General features: G+C 31.0%; 1 protein-coding gene across 2 annotated transcripts in view; it reads right to left on the bottom strand.

The window, feature by feature from the left end:
* The window catches only part of mRpL24 (mitochondrial ribosomal protein L24), a 55,731-nt gene extending 37,356 nt beyond the window's left edge, over positions 1-18,375 (bottom strand). Inside the window, exons 1-2 of one of the 2 annotated variants that reach the window (XM_035364615.2) lie at positions 18,244-18,375; positions 1,103-1,385 (exon numbers count right to left, since the gene is read on the bottom strand). In XM_035364615.2, the coding sequence (XP_035220506.1) occupies positions 1,103-1,378 (276 nt within the window). In that variant the 5' untranslated portion in view covers positions 1,379-1,385; positions 18,244-18,375. Of the gene's footprint in view, positions 1-1,102; positions 1,386-17,974; positions 18,122-18,243 lie in introns of those variants that run through there. The other variant, XM_035364616.2, reaches the window with a different exon arrangement.
* Positions 18,376-23,859: the final 5,484 nt, after the last annotated feature.

The following is a 23,859-nucleotide window of genomic DNA, read 5'->3' as shown; positions in this document are numbered from 1 at the left end:
GTCATAAAACATGAAGTTATTTGATCTGCAATGTTATGCTCATTACTGTTGTCAACAATCTCCCACATGCAATGCGTTATTATCTGTAAAGGTGGGCAAGTTGAAAACTTGTGCTCTCATCAGTCCTTTACAATGCTCTACTGTAATGTAAATGCTGGCTACTAAAATAATATACTAATTTTCAAAAGAGGAGGTAACCCAAAGAAAAGAGCAACATATTTGATTGACTGTCCTGCTTCGATGCATAAGACAGCATGCCAAAGCTCATTATTTGTAATTTGTTTTCTTTTAGCCATAGAAATATGAATATCATAAAAAATTTTCCTACGAAAGTTATAAACAGTTTACATTAGCATTTCACTCAATCACCTTACAATGCTACTTTCTTCATTGATTGTCTAATTAGCTTATGTTCAAACAGTTAGTTGTGATCAGCTATAACATACAACACTTGCATATTGCCATCTGCATCCACAGCAATTTTCAAAAACTCAAATTTAACTCTGCTTTTGAAAAATGCAAACTTGCATTAAGTGCTTAACTTTTCAAAACGGGTGTAGTTCCCAATTCAACTTGAAAGCTACAATTTCGAACTGAAACAAAAATCAGATATTTTCCTCAGCATCAAACACCTCAAGGCAGCATAACGTTGTTTCATAAATACTATTTGTATTTCATTTACTAAGACCTGACCATATCTAGGGCTATCATTGCACTAGGTGTTTTGCATATTTCAAAGTCATTAAGATATTTTACATTTTCTACTTGTCACACAACTTATTAAAAAGAAAAAAACTGTATACTTGTTAGCTACATTAGCCATTTCCAATCGAGTGACAACCATACTTAGTGAGGTTTTGCATGTTTAAAACAATGCCTTTCTGATGCATTACAGTGAATCAGCAAATTGAATCCTGCTATTAATTGGAAATTACTGGAAATAAATTAGGGTACAGCTAGTAAATTTATCTCAAATATAATCTTTAAATAAATATATAAAATAAAAACTATAAGAAAATAAATATTATTGTAATACTTTTACATCACAATAATTTATCTAATGTTACCGTATTCATAAAAAATATACATATTCCTGGCTTACTTTATCTCCTCTATATATCGACCATTCTTTAATTGGTTCAACAAGATCCCACTTTAAACGCTTTCCTGGCATGTTTTCTTGCTTAAATTCATGTGTCCAAGGTCTATCCATACCATATTTAAAATATTCTCTTTTGATAACTCTGTCCTGAAACTGAGGAGCCTTTTCTGTCTTAAATTCAATTTGTTCCATTTCTCGCTCAACATAACGTTTTGGAAAGTTTGAATAATCTACTGGTAACCTCTTAGGAAAGAATAAAACCCTAGACAGCTTCATACTTCACCTATTTAAAAATAAGAAACATAATAAGCAACACTTTATTAAAATACTGAATTTTGCTTGATTATCAACAGAAAAATCTTAAAAGTATTTAAGTTTTCTAGTATTCACTAGTAGTATTAGCAAAACAACAAGAAATTATAATTAAAGCAGGAAATTTTAAATGCTTATAAAATTCAAAACAAGATGAAATATTTTTAGTGATTTGATTCAAAGGATTAAAAATATAGTTACAAAATTCATTCAACCTGTTACATGATGTATTTGATTTAAAAAAAGAGGGGGGTTCTGTTCTGTTATCAGAACCAGATTTACAAATGTATGTATGCATGTATACATGGATGTATGTATTCATATACACATCTATATGTTCAGTCTACCAAAAAGTTCTGCCCGTTTCCTGAATAAAACAAAATACAAATTTTTCTTACTGTCAATAAACTTTATTACATAATATAATTGCCATTATTATTAATGACTTCTTGCCAGCCTAAGGGGAATTTATATATCTCATTTTTGAAAAATGTTGTGTCTTTTGATGCGAAAAATTGAACCAGTACTTAATTGATTTTTGAATTCTTTGCCCTTCAAAAAAGTGTATAAGGTCAAATACAAATGATAGTCAGAGGGTGCTAAGTCTGGGGAATATGGTATGTTATCTGAAATCTGGTCACAGGATGGATAGGGGTAAGTTGGGCTTTAACCTCTTTCTATAAAAGCTCTCATTCAATCGGGATGGCTCTTGTATTTTATAAATTCTTTATTTACTACACTAAATATATACAGTATTTACAAATAGCTCTCGAACATTCTTAGCCTCACTCACATTTCGCCACTTCCGATTCCTGATTACAATTGTGCACCCTCTATCAGCAGCTTTTCTACAATGTCATCTATCGGCTGATAACATTCAACTATTTTGACTTGACAATAGTCCCAATTGTTGAGAGTACTAACTAATTTTCTAATACATATGTATTTCTACATTAACTTGTATACACATTACTTAACATACATATTACTAATACACTAAGAAGAATACACACTATATTAAAATTTGATATGATAATAAACTTACTTAAATATTTTCACATACATAAATTCACATATTTTTTGACACATTAGCATAATAATGGACATTTTCTGTAAATTATTACTAAATACATGATATATCAGAAATAACTCATCTGTTATCAGTCCTTAAATGATATGTTCAAAAATGCAGTCTTTTAGCTAATGTTCAAAAGTTCAAATTCAATCTAATGTTCAAGTTTGAAGTTAAATCTAATCTTCAAAAGTTCAAGTTCAATTTAATGTTCATAAGTTCAAAGTTCAATCTAATGTTCAAAATTTCAAAAGTTCCTCTATCAGCAAACATACATAGATAAACATAAAAAAAGGAAAGATCGCAGGGAAGAGCACCTCCATCAGTCCTTGCGGACAGATCTTCTTGGGTTCCACTGAGGAACCAAGATTGATAACTGGTCAGTATCTTGATCGTCGTCGCCATCATCATCATCATTATTGTCAGAGCTGGGATTGCAACTCCATGGTTTCGGTTGGCTCACATCCGCAGTGGTGGTGAAGTAACGACCTTGATTCTTCACTTCTAGTTGAGTTATTCTGTAGGTATCACTAGGTAATATTTCCATTATTATAAATGGTCCTCGATATTTCGGCTGTGTTTTGGTAGGTTGACCTGTAGCCTTAGGAACACATCTCATCACAACGATTTCTCATTGTTTAAATATTAGTGTACGAAACCTCTTCCTATAGAATCTCTCTTTCAATTTCACTTGCTGTTCTTCCAATTTTTCCTTGCGCTTATTCTTGAATTTCTCACTGGTCGTTCCATGTATCTGAATCTTCATCTGCTAACTTCCTCAGTATACAATCATTAAATCTGGGAAAATATACATATAACATTTCAAATGGAATATTATTTATAGTTTTGTTTACCATAGTGTTAAGGCTTCTTTCCATCTCTTTTATTTTTGAATCCCAATCTCCGTATTGTTTGTCCGTCAAACTTGTCATTATCGTACCTAAAATTGTTCTGTTGACGTACTCTACCATACCATTAGCTTGGTGGTGTTTGGTAGAATTCACGGTATGATGTATTCCATTATCTGTATAATACTGCTTAAACTGGTGAGAAGTAAAACAAGATCCTCCACACTTATTATTCTTTCCGGTAGTCTAAAATCATTAACAAAATTCTTCAAAGACTGTAAAATATTTTTAGCACTGCAAAAATTTTCACGAATGTAGTCATGTTATCAATTATCACTAACAGTTCTTGATTACTTCTCGAACTCTTTACAAAAGGACCCAAGTGATTCAGATGAACAATAGCAAATGGTCTTTTACCAGGTTTTATGGGATGTAAAGTTCTTGTTGCCTGCCACCTGCCGCTTTATTCATAAGGCACTCGATGTACACTGATTTATGTCTTCGTACATATTGTTTCATGCCTGGGAACCAATATAATTTCTTAATTTTGCTAACTGTTCTATCCACAGAAAAGTAACCAAATAAATCATGAAATTTCACAACTACTTTCTTCCTCATGCTTTTTAGGAATCACATAGAGAAGTCTCTCTTTTCCATCCACTATGGTTTTCCAAAACAGTCTATTCTTTTTAAACACGTAATTCCTAATTATTTGTTTCTCCTCAGCAATTTTTTCTTCTTGATTTTTCTTGAAAATTTCAATAATTCTCTTCAGGCCTTCGTCAGCATGCTGTATCATTAGTATTTGCTCTTCTTCAGTTAGAGACTGGCAAACTTAAAAAATTTTAGCTATTCTCGTCATCATGCTATCAGCTTCCGATACAGGACCTCTACTCAAAGCATCAACATGGGACAGTCTTTTTCCTGACCTATGTTTTATCTCAAAATTGCATTCTTGAATCAAACTACACCAACCGGCTATTTGAGGATTTGTAGTCTTCTTTGCATTCATATACAGGTAGCCTTCCTACAACACGGCATCCTGTAACACGATTTCGGTAATATACAATTCATTAATTGCGAGAACTCTCCTACAACACGGTTTTCCTATAACACAGTTTCTATGTAACACAATAAGAAAATTGCCCAAGCAATCGAAGAATATAACGAATTCCACACAAAGTGTTTCCATATTTGTGTAAAGCACCCATATAATCATTTAAGACATAAGAATCTTTGTTTGGTAAATTATGCCCGTTGTCTTCCAAGATCCACTACCCGTATGAACAAATGTCCTCAGATGACCCGTATGAACAAATTATTTTTAACGATATTTATTTATTTTTTTTTTTAAGTTTTGAATACTTTGCGTAAAATACGTAAAAACAGAGTTTTTCAAGATGGCTGACGATTTTAAAAATCGTGCCAACAATTGCGTCAAAGTAAATCGCCAAAAATCCGTGCAACCGTCTACCAAAGTAGCACCCGAAAAGCGGCTAAAGAACTTAGTAATATTCCGTTATCAAATCACATACAGTCAAAAGTCGTTAATCCGGATTCGTCAGGACTTCGGCGATTCCGGATTATCGATTTTTCCGGATTATAGATCATCAGTTTAAATCTGGTAAGATGGCATGCAGAAATTATAAAATTAAAAATATGAAACCATAATTTATGAAATAAAGAACAATTATGATCTAAAGGGTACCAAAATTTACAAAAAAAAAAGGCTTAATATTTATTTGTTTACTTTATTAAACATTTCTTTCAATGTAAGTTGTTTAAGTTGCTTCGTTTTATGTGATAATACTTTCTCTTTAATTCTATAAACAGATGTAATTTCTTCTTCAGTTACAAAGTTCCGCTGTTGAAGTACTATAATTGCAGTGTCGAGAATACCAACTCATTTGTCAATCGAAATTTTTTCGTTTTCAATATCCTCTGTGTCACTTTCTTCACTATCAGAAGCGAATTATAATGACGAGGAATTTGATTTAAATCATATCAAAGAAGGAGTACATCGAGATGAAATACTACATTTAGTAAGGAGTTATAAGCCAAATAAAATAAAAACATCTGCCCTGAAGATAAGGATAGTGCTGAAAGATCAACTTCCAATTCATTGTGCGCAGAAAGTTTGTAGCTTTGAGGTCCGGATTATAGATCATCTCGGATTATGGCTGTCCGAATTAACGACTTTTGACTGTGTTCCGTTTTGAGCGCCGTAAAAAAAAATTGCAGCAAAAATGTATGCGCAAAAGCGCCAAATCTAGCAAACGCGCCCATTTAACAGTGTGCCAAATCTAGTGTACGCGCTGATTTCAGATTGCGTAAGTTTATACAGTTCTATATTTCTTAAGACGCCTTTGAAATACTAGTTAATTTTTAAATCCTTTTTTTGATATCCTATGGATTTAACAATTTTGGAATTGCCCATGACGAAAAGTCTGTGATAGAATTTTGGGTAAAGTGCAGAATCACTCACTGCTTGATGCGTTTTTAAGAATTGCACATACTCGGTATCGAAGTATACATCGACTTATTTTCACTTAAAAAAAATCCTAGAATTGCACAAAAATGGCACTGCGCACACCCTTGACTTTATCTATGTACACATCGACCTATTTTATCTTAAAAAGTAAAAGAAAATTGACAAAAATCCAATTGTTTTTACCCTTTTAAAAAGCGGCAAACAAATAATTGAGCGATTCTGCACTTTCAAAGAAAAGGCATCATTCATTATAGAAAATTATGTTTGAACAACCAACGAGATGAAATTATGCTTTAGCGATAAGTCGGTAGCGAAATAGCAATGCAGGCATCCATTCAGTTATGTTTAGCAATTTTTATTAAATTATAATAATGATCTGAATAGTTATTTACTCTTCCATTCAGTCATATTTAGCCTTTTATATATAAATTATAATAATAAAAAAGTATTATATGAAATTAAACTTTCATCTAAATTAAAACATCGATCCTTAGATAGTTATTTACTATTATACTTCCTTTCTTGTGTTAGGGTTACTGCAATTATTTTTGGCAGCATTGGCATCAACAATAGTTTGGCAATTTTTTACGGCCCTCAAAACCGAATAGTACCAAAATCTTCAAGCAACTCAAAGAACATGGAGAACCTTTTGTCAACCCAGACTTTCTGGTTAGTAAAGGTTGGCTCGAAAATTTCAAAAAGCATTTTGCAATTCATAGCATAAGAATTCAAGAAAAATCTGCTAGGACGTTTCCTGAAAAATTTCAAAATATTATAGAAGAACAAAGATACACAGCAGTTCAGGTTTTTGACGTCGACAAAACTGGGCTTTGGTGGAACAAAATGCCCAACAGAACCTTTATATCACAAAAAAAAAAAAAAAAAAAAAAAAAAAACTTGCTTCCTAATTTAAAGTGTCTAAAAATTGTCTAACGCCACTTTTGTGCAGTATGACTTTGGACTTTATGATAAAACTTTTGTTAGTTTAAAAGGTCTTTAAATTTTAGTGCACTTAAAGGCATAAATAAAAACACCTTACTGGTATATTGAAAAGCAAATCCAAGAACTTAGATAGCTGGGAATATATTGATTTTTAAATTGTTTTGTGCCAGATACTGAACATTATTTAAGGGAGAAAAATTTGAACTTCAAGGCACTTAGTACTATTAGATAATGCTCTATGTCATCCACAAGATTTAAATCATCCCAATGTCAAAATACTGTTCCTACCATTTAACACTACTTCGTTACCCTAACCATTGGATCAAGGTGTTATTTATACTTTTAAAACATATTGCATAAGAAGAGCATTACAGTAGATTTTAGACGTAACCGATTCAAATTCCATTAATGTTATGGAAGCATGGAATACATTTTCAATCAAGAACTGAATTGACATCATTACTTTGTCAATGAAAGAACTGAAAGCATCAACCTTAAATGCATGTTAGAAGAAGATATGACCCTCTTCAGTTGAAATAGAAAACGTGTGTGAATCGTCAGAAATTGAAATTGGTGGCATATTAAAACTTGTTAAATCAATCGGAAGCGAAGGTTTTGTGAACATGGCAAATGAGAACATTCAATTTATTAGCGGAAGAAGAAATTGATGAAGCTTTGATAGAAATGGCATCCGAAATTATAACTCAAATCACTTCCAAAGACTCTACCACCGATAAAGATTGTGAAGTTAATAATTTAACATTAAAAATATTAAAAGAAGACATACGTTTAGCTGAAAATCTCAAGTTATTTTTCTTGAGTGCAGATCCTTCCGCTGAAATTAGCAGAAAATTCAAACGGGAGATTCAAAACTGCCTAGCTCTTATCGAGAAATTTTTTAAATGACCGGTAAGAACTAGTAAGCAAAGTAAAGTTACAGATTTTTTAAATAGGAAAGAAAATGCGAGAACTTTAAATGAAGAAAAGAAATTCTGTAAGTGGACACTATCTCATTCCACCAAAAAACATTCTCTGTTGATTATACTTAGCAATGACAACAAAGAAATTTATTAAATTGAAGTTACGTTAAATTAAAATATGTAATACTTTTTGTTTTATGTTGTATATACATATATATTTTTAATAAAAATTAAGTTGTATATTTATAATTAAAAAAATATTTGTTTTTAATAAGTTTTCAGAACGTAACCCCCTTTTATATTGGCTCTGGGTCTTATACAACACGATTTCGCACAACACGGCATTTTTTAGGAACCTATCTACCATGTTATATGAGGGTTACCTGTATATGAGAACATGACAGTCAGTAATAATTGCAAATCCTATGCCGACTAAGAACTGTCTTAACCTATCAAACGTCAATACGATTGCCATTAACTCCAATTTGCTGAAATGATACTTTCTCTCCGCTTTTGTTGTTTTCTTGCTGAGCAATACATAAGATGCCATTTACCATCTTCATCACATTGCATTAGCATTCCACTCAAACCTTCTGCACTTGTATCACAATGGACTTCAGTATCTGCATGCGGTTGATAGGGACCTAATATGGACTTATCAGTCAGTTGTTTCTTCAATAGTTCGAACGACTTCTTTTGTTCCTGCTTCCACTTTGTCAGAGTCTCAATTCTTAATCTGGTCAAAGGTTCACTTTTTAACGCATACTTTGGCACAAATCGTCTGAAAAATCCAGTCAGGCTTAAAAAATCTTCGCACTTCATGCACATTCTCTTTGGTTCTGGAAATTCTGTTATAGCTTTTATTTTTCTACAGCCTGGTCTGATAACCATCTTCATTTATAATAAAACCCAAGAAATCTACTTCTTTTTTCCAAAATTCACATTCAGATAATTTCAAGGTTAAATTTGCTTTTCTTAGGCAAACTAATACCTTCTTTAATTTGAAAATTATCTCTTCCCAAGATTTTGCAGGAATAAGTATATCATCCATATAACACAACACCTTAGTGTTCACCAAAGGGCCTAGACATATGACATTAGGCACTGAAACTCAGCAGGAGCATTTACTAATCCAAATGTCATCCTTTCGAACTGTCCTGTTTCATCTAGAGTAATGCACGCTGTCTTCAATTTAGCTTCTTCAGTTAATGGTATTTGCAAATAGCAATGGGCTAAATCCAGAGTAGTGAAAATTTTACATCCTCCTAAACATTCTAAAAGATCATCTATTTGAGGCAGTGGGAACTTATCCTTTATTGTCTGATTATTAAGTCTGTGGTAATCAATTACCAGTCTATATTCCCGTTTTTTCCTTTACTAGTAACACTGGACTGTAAGACAATCGAGTTTCAGAAACTATCTCATTATCTTTCCATTCCTTAACAATTTCTTTTTTAACATTACATTCCGCTGCATTCATTTTGTATGGGCGAGAAGACACAGTCTTACTCCTATGAATTTCTTTGATGTCCATTTTTATTACATCTGTGCAACCTAATTCATTTAAATTAAGAGAAAGCAATTCCTAAATTCATTCATTAATTTTAAGAAATCAGTTTTTTTTCACTACCTGTAGCAGTAAATTTTACATCATCTATCTTTATTGGGTGAATATTTTGAGAAATGGAAAATATATGATTTCGTTTTTCATCTTTGTTTATATTGGGCTTGTCTATTTCCTTTAAATTCCCAGTCCACTATTATATCTATTACCTTGCTCATACACTGATTTATTTTTAATCTGATGTTATTGTGTCCTATGTTCATAATTGAGACTGTTATCCTACCATCAGTAACTTCCATTACTGAATCCGGACTTCCATGTTTGTTTTGAAACAAAATTAGTCCATTATTCATATCTGGGGTTACAGAATGCACAAAGTTTATTGTGTTACTTTTTATTTCTATTGGTTTCTCAGAATATAACTTAATGTGTTTATGCTCCGTTTCGTTTATCAATTGCGCGAATGGAATTTTATTAGCATACCATATGTTAAAAGAATCCCTTATTTTCCTATAAGCCAACATTTGATTATTTAAAATATCTCTTCCAATAATTAGGTCATATGTCTGTACCTTGTCATTTACAATACATAAATTCGCAGTTGCTTGGATTTCGTAGATTTGAAGTGAAACATGAACCTTTCCCAAAGTCATTACAGACTAGCAGTTGTTATTTCCGATTCCAAACAATTTTTTTGTTTCCAGTTGTATTAGCAATCGCTATTAAAAAAAAAAAAAAAAAAAAAAAAAAAGGAAGACTTAATTAGACTGACACTGCTTCCAGTAGCTATCAAACATTCAATTGGTTCACTGTCATTAACTATTGCCTTCTTAAAATATGTTGAAACATCAGATAATCATCATGATTTTATTTTATCAACACTATTTTGATTTTTTATTTTATCATTCATTAATTCTTCACAACTTTGTGTCTGATGAGGGAGGGATTTGGTGTCACAAATCAAACTAGAATGTTTATGATTACATGTCAAGCATGTCTTTTAATTTACATGACTGAACTATATGATTTTCTTGCAAACATAAAAAACATCTTCCGTTTTGTTTTAAACTTTCTAATTTCTGCTTATGTTCCTTAGCACAATTTTTGGAACTGTGCTCAAAATTATTGCAAAAAATGCAAATTTTCTCAAATGTGCTCAGTGCAGTTGAATTAGGAATCGAATCTTGCTTCTTCCCTTTAAACTTCTGAAATCTATTCCCCTTTTTTGAAAATTTATAAACCAACTGTTTACATTCTATGCTTTAAAATGTTTCATTATCTTTCCCTGTTTGTCAAAACAAAAGTATTCGTTCTCACATTTCCATTTCTCTTCTAAGAAATTTTAATAATTCTGTTACATTTCAAGAATTGCCTTTTTCAAGCTGTCTATAAAAATCTAACACGATAGAATTTGGAATAAGTTTGGTTAGTAGTGGGAACAACAAACTTCCGTATGAATTCAGTTCGACACTGAGAGTTAGTAAACCCTGTACTTGGGTTTCCCTCAACTGTTTCAAATACAAAGCTGATTTTACTGCAGTTAAATTTAACAAATGGTTAATATGAGATCTTACAATACAATAATTTCTTTTTTCCCATACCTTTCTTTAAGCAATTCAAATGTTAAATCATAATTATTTTCCAATACTAATAATCCTTGAATACTAATTAAGGATGGCCCTTTTAAGAAAGCTTTAAGATAATTATATTTATTTACTTTAGATAAGCGTTCATTACTATAAATTGCATTATATGCTACATGAAATTTCAGGAAATTTATTCTTGACTTCTCTGGTTCACTATTCGAAATAAGTGAAGAATTACTCTTCAACGATAAATCTGTCATATTTCTATCTGAATTCAAGAGATAATTCTTGACTTTCAGTTTCGCATAGATAATATGTTCTCTATATTCCTGATTAATCTCGACTTCTACTTTGAGATTAGAAACTTCAGAAATTAAATTCTCAATTTCTAGATCTACCTTAAATATCTGATCTGCCTTTTCTTGCAGGTTCATCACACATTCTTCTAATGATTTTGTATCTACAGTATCCTGTTCCAATAATTCAGATATTCTGTTAATTATGTTGTTAACCTCTTAGAATTTTACATTTCGTTTTAGCTTTATCTAAAGCTTTCTTTGTATTCTCATCCATGATATTAACTAATAATATAATTCTATACTCTGTTAGAATTATCATTGATATTTCAACACAGTTATTCTACAATTTGCATGCATTCAAATTTTTAAAAACGAAACTTGCCCCTTCTTCAACACTCATGGTACGCGAGTCATTCGATGCGTACTTGCATCATTATAGCATTTCTGATTTGTTACCCGAAATCTGGTCACAGGACGGCTAGGGGTAAGTTGGGCTTTTCATTCAATCGGGATGACTTTTGCATTTTATAAATTCTTTATTTACTACACTAAATATATACAGTATTTGCAAATAGCTTTGGAACATTCTTAACCTCACTTGCATTTCATCGCATATAATTCCCGATTAAAATCATGCACCCTCTATCGGCAGGTTTTTTACAATGCCATCTATTGGCTGATAACAGGTGGATGCAACAGAATTTCCCAGCCTAGTTCTGCAATTTTTTTACGAGTCCCCAACGCTGCATATGGCCTAGCATTGATGCAGTATGATGTCTTTTCAATTGAACATCGGCAGCCACTTTTCTTGGACTCCTGTCTTTAAATTATCCAGTTGCTGACAATACTTCTCCGAGTTGAGCTTTTCATACCGTTTTAGAAGTTAATAATGTATTGGTCCTCTAATGTCACGCCATATATACACATCATTCTCTTATTCAAATTTGTTTTAGAGTCTAGCTTAGAGGTTAGAGGGCTAGGTTTTCCATGTTCACAGTATGCCCTTTTCCTTACGATGTTTTCATAGGTAATCCACTTTTCATCCCCAGTTATCATTCAGTTCAAGAAGGGCTCGATCTTGTTCCGAGCAAGCAGAGATGTACATATTGACAACTCAATCATACAAATTTTTCTGACTTAATTCATGTGGCACCCATCTTGAATATTTCCACACAAATTTTATCTTCCGAATATGATCCAAAATTATTTGTTGAGCTGAATTAAGCCTCTCTGCAATCTCCAATGTTGTTAGAAAAGGATCTTGCTCCAACATGGTCTTAACAATATCCTTGTCAATCAAAGATGGTCACCCAGAACCAAGCTTATCAGAAAGGTCGAAATTACCTGTTTGAAATTTTTCGAACCACCTTCTGCATGTCCTATCAGAAACTGTACCTTCACCAAGGACTTTCAATAAATATCTACATGCTTCTGTAGCCCTTCTTCTTTGTTGAAATTCATATAATATAGTGACATAAATGAACTTTATCAGTAGCCATGGGTACACTATTGCTTCACACTTAAGACTAATGTGAATCAACTTTGTTTTAGTTAATTTGTTATGTCAGTATGTATACATCAAGTGATAAAAACAGAAAGCCAAACATACAGCAAATAAACATGTGCTTATGCGTTGAAAATTGCTGTCACAGAAATGGACAGAGCTTTACGGTAGATGAAAGTATGAATGTATGTGTGTGTATACATATACACATATATGTACATACGTACGTGCATACATTCATACATTTTTTAATCCGATCCCAATAATAGAACATTACCAAAAAAAGGATATATTTTATCCTCTAGCTTTTCGATCTAATAACAGTTTTCCACTGCTCTATGAAAATTCTTTACAGATTTGTGGGGTTTTGTAATATTTTATTAACAGTATAATTGCAGCACCTCTTTCCTTTCCTTTTTTTTCTTTCTTTTAGCATGGCAGTTCTGTATTTTAAACTGCAAGTCAATAAACACAACTTAACCAAATTTTCTATAAGGTTATTATGGTAGAGCACATAAGGTTTTTTGGCTGATCTTTGCAATATGTTAACAGGTAGTTTGGCGACATTTTGGAGGCGATAAAGGTTACTACCTAGGACTTTGGGAATAATGTGAGAAATACTCAGTTCCGATTACGCATTATTTTGTGTGAGGGAAATGAGAGATCATGAGATATGTCATGTGACATTAATGGATGAATCACTGTTCTTTAATCGGAAAAGGGGGTAAATTTGTAAAAATCTCTGCTGTACAGCATTAGTTTCATTCTATGTTCTGTGAAACAGTGTTGTTTAATATTTGGATCTCATGGCCCTATATAAAGTAAATCCGAAATTTTTATTGCGTTATGTGTAATTGAAAAGAATTGCTTAATTGCGGATAAGTATGAATGTCCAACATGTGGGTATGAAATGAGATTGTGTTAAAGGAAGCATATTACAGATAAGTTTGAATGGCGGTGCAAGAAATCTGGTGAAAATGGACACTTTGTGATCCGCCATGCACTCAAGATTCTGTAGAAGATTACGTAAGTTAGTATTTTTAATTATTTGAGGATATTATTTTTATGCATTGTTCTAAATGTAAGGAGTAAATAAATTAATATGGTATTATTGGAAAATTGTTATTAGCAATGATTTAGTTTAAAGTAATTAAAATTGTACGCTAATTTTTATTAATTTAATGTATGTGCTTATTTATATTTTAAGTAGTGTTTTTTAATTTAATTATATTTTAATTTAATGATCATGATTTTGAGAGTTATATGTTTGTAGTATTTTGGAATACGTTTGAGAAGTAAATGTGCATGGAAAGAATTTAAGTATTTGACACTAAGTATTTGGAACCATTTTTAATGTTTGCGTTAGAAATTGGTAGGTGAGGTTTATAACAGATAATTTAGAGGGAAAAGTTTTTGGATATTTTATTTATTTTATACGTGCAAATGTTCATCCTTGGAAAGGGTATATACTTTTTCGCGATCAGGTAATTTCATATATGTCCTTTTTACCAAATTTAAAGATTCACAAAATTTTCGTGCATTTTCGTGAAGTTTTTCTAATTTATGAGAAAAAAGCAGTGTACATGGGTATAGTGAAGAGTGTGCGCAATGCCATTTTTGTGCAATTCTGGGATGTTTTTTTAAGTAAAAATAAGTCAACGTGTACATGGTTTAATTATATTTTAATTAAATGATAGTTATTTTGTAAATTATATGTTTGTAGCAATTTGGTATACGTTTCAGTGGAAGTAAACGTGCATGGAAATAATTTAAATATTTGAGACTAAGTATTTGTAACCATTTTTAATGTTTTGTTATAGATTCGTTGGTGACGTTTACAATAGATAATTTAAAGGTAAAAGTTTTTGGATATTTTATTTATTTTATACGTGCAAATGTTCATCTTTGGAAAGGGTATATACTTTTTCGCGATTAGGTAATTTCATATATGTCCTTTTTACCAAATTTAAAGATTCACAAAATTTTCGTGCATTTTCGTGAAATTTTTCTAATTTATGAGAAAAAAGCAGTGTACATGGATATAGTGAAGAGTGTGCGCAATGCCATTTTTGTGCAATTCTGGGATTTTTTTTAAGTAAAAATAAGTCAACGTGCACATGGTTTAATTATATTTTAATTAAATGATAGTTATTTTGTAAATTATATGTTTGTAGCAATTTGGTATACGTTTCAGTGGAAGTAAACGTGCATGGAAATAATTTAAATATTTGACACTAAGTATTTGTAACCATTTTTAATGTTTTGTTATGAATTCGTTGGTGACGTTTATAATAGATAATTTAGAGGTAAAAGTTTTTGGATATTTTATTTATATTATACGTGGAAATGTTCATCCTTGGATAGGGTATAAAATTTTTCGCGATCAGGTAATTTCATATATGTGCTTTTTACTGAGTTTAAAGATTCACAAAATTTTCCTGCATTTTCGTGCAAATTTTTGTAATTTATGAGAAAATAGCAGTTTAGATGGATAAAGTCAAGAGCATGAGGAATACCATTTTTGTGCAATTCTGGGATGTTTTTTTAAGTAAAAATAAGTCAACGTGTACATGGTTACTGTGTACGTGCGATTTTGAAAAATGCGGCAAGGAGTTTGCAATTCTGCACTTTTTCCCAATTTCGCACCTAATCTTCGTCATGATTAAGCACTTTTGTTCCATAAAAGTTCTAGCATAAGCGTAAGTCGGCTAGCAGATTGTTGGAAAAAAAATGTTGAGTAAAAAAAAATACCTTTACTTTGTGAAAACAAAATGGCGTCCAAACAAAAACTAGCAGGTTGCTGTAGCAGGATTGGTCGCCAAATTTTCGCCAAAAAATCGCCAAGTTACCATAATCTAAAGATTAACCGGTTTTTTTCCTTGATATATCTTTATAAAATTTTCTCTCAGGTGTTTCACCCTATTTATGAAACAACTGATAAACACAAATTTTTACAACCATTCACTGACAGACAGCTTTAAAAAAGCCCAATACGATCTTTATGTTTCAAAATTGGTACACTGTTTTTACATTCAATTTAATGATAGGCTTCTGCCAAATATAATAGTTTTTAAAAATGTTGAATTTATCAACATTGCTGAAAATAATAAGGTTTTAGAAAGTATATATTATCTAAAATCAATTAAAAACTGTAAAAATTACCAATGTTGCTGGGGGGGGGGAGTTTATAACGCTCAGACCACATGCAATAATTTTTAATAAGCGTATATCACTTAATTCCATTGATTTGCTTATAAAAGACATTATTGAGTAAATGGCCACTATAAATCAGTTTCTCAATAGAATTCTATGGACTATGACTTGTCTTTTTATAATTTATAAAAAGATTTAGATAAGTCTTTTTATAATTTATAATGAATGCACCACTCTTTTTAGCATAATAACTATTAATTTTTCTTTACACGATTAATTATTCATTGTGTTATTAGCCATATATCTCAGTCCTTTGCCTCCTCTTTTAGATACTAGGCCAATCTTCTTTAACTCTTCCCCAATATTATGTACACACCTGTACAATTCTAGCAAAGGTACATAAAGAGACGCTTTCTGTTATTAAATGGTTGATCAATTTTTAGACCTGATAAGACATATCCCTACTACAACATATTTTACAATATTGGAAACTTGTATAAAATTTAAAAGTTTCAAATTTCACAAAATTGCTTTAAAATAAAAAGTGGTCATTAAGTTGCAGCAAAGCAGATAAAGGCTATCTGTCTAAGACAAGGGTACCTTCAAGGAGTATTCGAAAATTGTTAGTATTCACATCACACAAGAGGAGAAATACAAAAATACTTATGCAGTCAGCCTATTCTTCAGCTTGAAGTATCAGTGTTTAATAGTTTTTATCTAGTCACCTGCTGATGGGCATTCACTAAAATACAGATTTTTTTTTTTTTTTCCTGTACTGTTATTAACAAATACACATGAAAATGCATAGCTTACAAACTAATTAAGAAATAAACTGTACTTCATGAATATATTATAATAATAACCGGAAGGACCTTCTAATTCGTTTTCATAATGGTAAGAGATGCACTGTTAATATTATAAAAACAAATTAGAGAGTCCTTCCTTATTAAAGCGGCTATTGTACTTAAAAACGCTGAAGGCTAATATTGGCGAATGACATTCCCATTTAATAATAAGAAAACTTGGTACTTTTCCGTTTTGCCGGCGCAAATGATAAGTCGCCAATAATGGTACAACTGATGCCAAACGGAATATCTTCGCTGGTAACCTTTTATGCCTCATTTTCAAAACACGTCGCAGCCATTTCTTACCAGATTGATTGTTTCTTTCAATACGGGCATACAATTACATAGAATATTTACAAAGATAAATAAATTTTATGTCCTAGGATCATTCGCGGTAGTCAAGTCAATTAGGATGCAATCACACCGCTCACCCTAATGCGAAAATATAGAAAACGCAAAATCAAGGGTTAAATTCATCAATTCTAATGAGAATTCACTAGTGAAATAAAGCCCTGCAATTTTACACGATTTCTGAGCAAGCTATTCGTACGAATTGAAATAATTCTTGTATTTAAACTTGTATTCCAAATTAAGATTTAACTTGAAATTAATGTAGATAATTACTGAGAGAATTATATTTTTGTAGCGTAGTTTATGTGAGATTAGATCACTTGGGGTCACGTGATACGAACCGGCAAATCGGGATGTTAAACCATGATAGCTTAGTAAAGTCTTAAATTAATGACTTTTTACAAATTTATTGCCTTTTTACAAAATTTTAAACCATCTTAAAATGCCTTCAAAATAAACAATTCTTAGAACTAACATTTGTTAACAATTTTATGTGTATACTGTATGTTGTCGCCAACAAAGTCTGCTTGGTGAGATTTGCGCTGGCGAAATGGAAAAGTACTGAAAACTTTAAATGCTGTCAAATATGTATGTGGTGGTCACTTTATCAAGGACTTACTAATTAGAATGGTGCATATATAACATTCAAAATAATTTACAAGATGTTTTCTCAACATTTTAAAACATTAGAAAGTCATACAGACAAAAAAAAAAAAAAAAAAAAAAAAAAATTGCTTATTTTATAAATTTCAGTTAGAGTACCATAGCTGAAAACAGCAAAAATATCACCTAAATGAAGGTTTTTTTCTAGTCATCAGTTACAAATCAAAAGTCTCCGTTCAATCACAAATATGACCCACACAGGCTCTTTTTTGAAAGCGCATTATATTCTGCTAAACAAACATGGAATTCTGCAAATGATAAACAAGGCATAATCTTGTTTTTGCAGTCGATTTATAAAACCAGAAATTACACTCATCAGTACCTCTCTGGCAAATAATCCCTTTTCGAGAGATTATATTTTCATTTCCTCCTCCCTTTTATTACTTATTTTAAGGAAGCATATGTCTATAAATTTCAATTAAGATGGCTCCAAGGCAAAAGAACAGCCTAGTACAAATATTTATCATTTTACTCTAGATATAATCCAGCAATAGGAAACACAGAAACTACTTATTTTTTAAAAAATAACTATTTTAATAAATATTCAATAATAAAAACAACATTTTAACAAAAATCACGTTAAGTACATACCTTGTAAACACAGACCAATTTTGCACCCCCTAAATCTTTTCGTCCGCAGAACGAAAAATCAATTTTCCGAATATTATCTATCAAGGATCAAAGAAGTTAATTTACGGAGTGTTCTAGACTAGGCGTTTAACTCCACATAATCAGAGATAAAAATAATTACATCAAAAGAGGGGTTCCTAAATTATAAAAAATAAAAGATTTTTAGATAATCCTTCCGCATGAGAAAAAGGTAAAAACTCATAGAAGGTCTTTTTAATTAAATTTCGTCTTTAATAAGGGCCAGAATTCAATTTTGATAGAAAAGTCATCACTCATAAAATTTTGAAATAAAAAAAAAGAAGTGCAATACATTTCCTTGATTCTTGATATCAACAGTAAAATAAAATACTTAGTACAAGCAGTCCGGATGAAAGGAGCTAGCGCAAGTTCAATAAACTCGCAGCCACTCGGAGTAACTGGGCGGGGGGAGGACCCGTTAGGCAGGTTCTAGAAGCAAATCAAAGTATACAGCTGATGGAGGAGAAGAAATTTTGGTCGCTATTCAGTGCGACGTTAACCCTTAGCCTGTCGAGTGATTTTCTGCGAATTCCTTTAAAACTGTCGCTAGTTTTGGACCGAACTTCCCGTAAAATGTCCCGAAAATAATCCTAAACCTCTGAAAATTGTCAAGCAGTTCTTTTGTTATTTCCCATCCCTCCCAGAATTTTACTTCAATGATTCCGCTAAGTGAGATTGATTGCTATATATTGTTCGGTAGCTCTGAGCTCTCAAGAGAACTGCAAAAGGCTAGAATCTCCGTGATGATCGTCTTAATGCCGCAGGCTATAGCTGCGAAACTTGAAAGTTTCCTTCCCTTAAACAATCTTATCTCTACATATGTTCTCTACATATAATAAAAGAAAGATCTGTCTGTGTGTGCGCGCCTTTCGTTCGCGCTGCGCGTAAGCTAATAGACTCACGGCTACGAAATTTGATACATAGATACATCTAAACAAGAGCCAGCGCACTTCGACGCGATTTTTTCGAAATTCGAATTCGAATTTTTTTTATTTCATGTTTTGTGACGAAATCGTGTCATTTTGAAACATAATGGGCTATAGGAAAGCGAGATTTTACTCTACACACTCCATTTTCACATCGTCATGAAACGTAGGCACTTAACTATTTTACGAACTTAAAATAAATTTCGTGTTTCAATAAATCGATTAAATACGAATTTATTTAACAAAGGGAGCTTAACACTTTTTCAATGGGATTTTTTCTAAAAAAGTTTATTTTTAAAAATGTACAGTTTATTTTTCTTTGATATTTGTACACGTTAAACTTTCATCCTTGCGAATGCTTTTACAAAAAGAATTTTGGAAAAATGATAATATTTTGTATTTTTAAAAGATTTTTTAAATGAAGCTTCTGAGTACATTTCTCACATCTCACATCTTTAAAAATGTGAATTTGGCAACAATTTTACTGTCTTATTGTTGTTGATAGATTTTTGATGAAATCGCATCATTTTGAATAGTTTCATTCTTTTAGAAATATGGGTTTGGCAACAATCTTTCATCGTATTTCTTATGTCACTGTTTTTAAGAGATTGGCATATTTCATTGTCATTTTTGTATAAATATAATATATTTATATTGATTTTTTTTTGATAAAGTTGTTCTGTGGAGAAAAATTCTGGAATTGCGGAATTTTATGTTTTTTGAGTTGCTTTCATGTTAATATTTTGCTTATTTCACTGTTTATAAGATATTGAAAAGTTTTCCATGATTTTTGTTCTTCAACGGAAAGTTAGTTAATTTTTTAATTAGGATAATTAATATTTGTATTAAGAGATATAGCTTATTTCATTTTTAATTTTTCCCTTGAAAACATAAGATAAAATATCATTAATTATACTTTGCTTTTCAGAATTTTTTGTTTTTTGCATTCCTTTATTTTATTTATTGCTCATTCCACTGTTTTTAAGACATTGAAAAGTTTTGACTGATTTTTTTAGGAAACAAAGTTCTTAACCTCCTTTATACCATTTGAGTTCTTAAGATTTTGCAAAGGGAATTTGCTTAATTTATTTATTAGGATAATTAATATTTGTATTAAGGGACATTGCTTATTTCATTGTAATTTTGTTATACGTAATAACTTTTTTTATGAAGTTGGTCTGCAGAGTAAAATCCTACGCAGTTTTTAAATTTAACGTTTGGAGTTCCCTTCAGCCATTTTTCCGGTACATTTAAAAGCCAGACGAAGGCTCACAGCGAAGCTGATAGTTTTCAAATAAATTGGTTTTAAAATTTACCCGGTTAAATTTTAAATTATTACGCATTTTTAACCTATGTAACCTAAATCTGTATGTCACTGATTATCACCGGAATTTCAATGCAGACTGATTAAACTGCTATCACTAAAATTATATTCTGAAAAATATCTGGTGCAATTTTCATTCCTTCTGAGATATTGTTGAAACATTTCGTGTTATTTCCGATTTTCTGTATTTTTGTCATTAATTAAAAATCCTTAAAACCTTCAGCATTTTCCTATATTCTTCAACTGTAGGCAACAAATAATTATTTTAAATCAGTGTATCATAAATTTCTTGATTCAAATTAAAAATTCTTGCTTTCCTGTCCAAGAAACACTACTAAATTTTATCTGAAATAGGAAAGATGAGACATATTAATAACAAACAAAGCAATTAATTTGGAAGTCAAAGAACAAAACTCAGCGTTGTATTTTCAAATTTTCACAGGACTAGTTTCGATGGTTTTACCGAACCATCATCTTCACCTGCAAAAGCGCAAATGAACGAGATAAGATATAATGAAAATTAGATTGAGAAAATTTGAAAATATAACGCTGATTTTTGTTGTTGGACTTCCAATTTAATGTTTGTTCGGCTTGTTATTGTATCTTAATTAAAAAAAGCAATGTTGTTACTTATTAGCTTACAATATAACTTATTCAATACGGTATTTTTGTAAAGAAAGAGTGTTGCTGTACATTTGGTAAAGTATAAATAAGCATTTCATTTAATTATTATAAAAGTTATTAATTATTTAATAATTAATCATAAGAATATGAATAATTAAATATTTTTTCGGAGATATATTTTCCGGCGATATTTTTTTCTAGGGATCCCAGCATACATTTTTGAAGCATTATGCTCTAAATAAATGTCTTGTTTAACCCTTAGCCTGTCGAGTGATTATCTGCGAATCTCTTTAAAACTGTCGCTAGTTTTGGACCGAACTTCCCGTAAAATGTGGCGAAAATAACCCTAAACCTCTGAAAATTGTCAAGCAGTTCTTTTGTTATTTCCCATCCCTCCCAGAATTTTACTTCAATGATTCCGCTAAGTGAGATTGATTGCTATATATTGTTCACTAACTGTGAGCTCTCAAGAGAATTACAAAAGGCTAGACTCTCCGTGATGATCGTCTTAATGCCGCAGGCTACAGCTGCGAAACTTGAAATTTTCCTTCCCTTAAACAATCTTATCTCTACATATCTTCTCTACATATAATAAAAGAAAGAGTCTGTCTGTGTGTGCGCGCCTTTCGTTCGCGCTGCGCGTAAGCTAATAGACCCACGGCTACGAAATTTGGTACATAGGTACATCTACACAAGAGCCAGTGCACTTCGAAGCGATTTTTTAGAAATTCGAATTCGAATTTTTTTTATTGCATGTTTTGTAACGAAATCGTGTCATTTTGACACATAATGGGCTATAAGAAAGTGAGATTTTACTCTACACACTCCATTTTCACATCGTCATGAAATGTAGGCACTTAGCTATTTTACGAACTTAAAATAAATTTCGTGTTTCAATAAATCGATTAAATACGAATTTATTTAACAAAGGGAGCTTAACACTTTTTCAATGGGATTTTTTCTAAAAAAGTTTATTTTTAAAAATGTACAGATTATTTTTCTTTGATTTTTGGACACGTTAAACTTTCATCCTTGAGAATGCTTTTACAAAAAAAATTTTGGAAAAATGATAATATTTTGTATTTTTAAAAGATTCTTTAAATGAAGCTTCCGAGTACATTTCTCACATCTCACATCTTTAAAAATGTGATTTGGGCAACAATTTTCCTGTCTTATTGTTGTTGATAGATTTTTGATGAAATCGCATCATTTTGAATAGTTTCATTCTTTTAGAAATATAGGTTTGGCAACAATTTTTCATCGTATTTCTTATGTCACTGTTTTTAGGAGATTGGCATATTTCATTGTCATTTTTATATAAATATAATATATTTTTATTGATTTTTTTTTTTTTTTTTTTTTTTAGATAAAGTTGTTCTGTGGAGTAAAATTCTGTGCAGAATTTTATGTTTTTTGAGTTGCTTTCATGTCATTTTTTTGCTTATTTCACTGTTTATAAGATATTGAAAAGTTTTACATGATTTTTGTTCTTCTACGAAAAGTTGGTTAATTTTTTAATTAGGATAATTAATATTTGTATTAAGGGATATAGCTTATTTCATTGTAATTTTTTCTCTTGAAAACATAAGATAAAATATCATTAATTATACTTTGCTTTTCAGAATTTTTTGTATTTTGCATTCCTTTATTTTATTTATTGCTCATTTCACTGTTTTTAAGATATTGAAAAGTTTTGACTGATTTTTTTAGGAAACAAAGTTATTAACCTCCTTTATACCATTTGAGTTCTTAAGATTTTGCAAAGGGAATTTGGTTAATTTATTTATTAGGATAATTAATATTTGTATTAAGGGACATTGCTTATTTCATTGTAATTTTGTTATACGTAATAACTTTTTTTTATGAAGTTGGTCTGCAGAGTAAAATCCTACGCAGTTTTTAAATTTAACGTTTGGAGTTCCCTTCAGCCATTTTTCCGGTACATTTAAAAGCCAGACGAAGGCTCACAGCCAAGCTGATAGTTTTCAAATAAATTGGTTTTAAAATTTACCCGGTTAAATTTTAAATTATTACGCATTTTTAACCTATGTAACCTAAATCTGTATGTCACTGATTATCACCGGAATTTCAATGCAGACTGATTAAACTGCTATCACTAAAATTATATTCTGAAAAATATCTGGTGCAATTTTCATTCCTTCTGAGATATTGTTGAAACATTTCGTGTTATTTCCGATTTTCTGTATTTTTGTCATTAATTAAAAATCCTTAAAACCTTCAGCATTTTCCTATATTCTTCAACTGTAGGCAACAAATAATTATTTTAAATAATTTCTTTTTTCCTTAATTATTACGTAGTTTTAAGAGAGTAATAAACGAAATATTTGGGTGTTTTTAAGGGTGGTTATATTAATATTAAATTTGCATTTTACTTTTTCATATACATTCAAGATATTCAGAAAGGGAATTATAACATGAAACCGTTTTCAGTGTATCATAAATTTATGGATTCAAATTAAAAATTCTTGCTTTCCTGTCCAAGAAACACTAGTAAATTTTATCTGAAATAGGAAGGATGAGACATATTAATAACAAACACAGCAATTAATTTGTAAGTCAAAGAACAAAAATCAGCGTTATGTTTTCAAAGGACTAGTTTCGATGGTTTTAGCGAACCATCATCTTCAGCTGCAAAAGCGCAAATGAACGAGATAAGATATAATG

This window comes from Stegodyphus dumicola, chromosome 8 (genome assembly GCF_044657685.1).
Source record: "Stegodyphus dumicola isolate Sdum_Otavi_A_Nest chromosome 8, ASM4465768v1".
Taxonomy (NCBI): domain Eukaryota; kingdom Metazoa; phylum Arthropoda; class Arachnida; order Araneae; family Eresidae; genus Stegodyphus; species Stegodyphus dumicola.
Note: the sequence above shows the minus strand (reverse complement) of the source record. Positions and strands in the feature narration are given on the sequence as shown.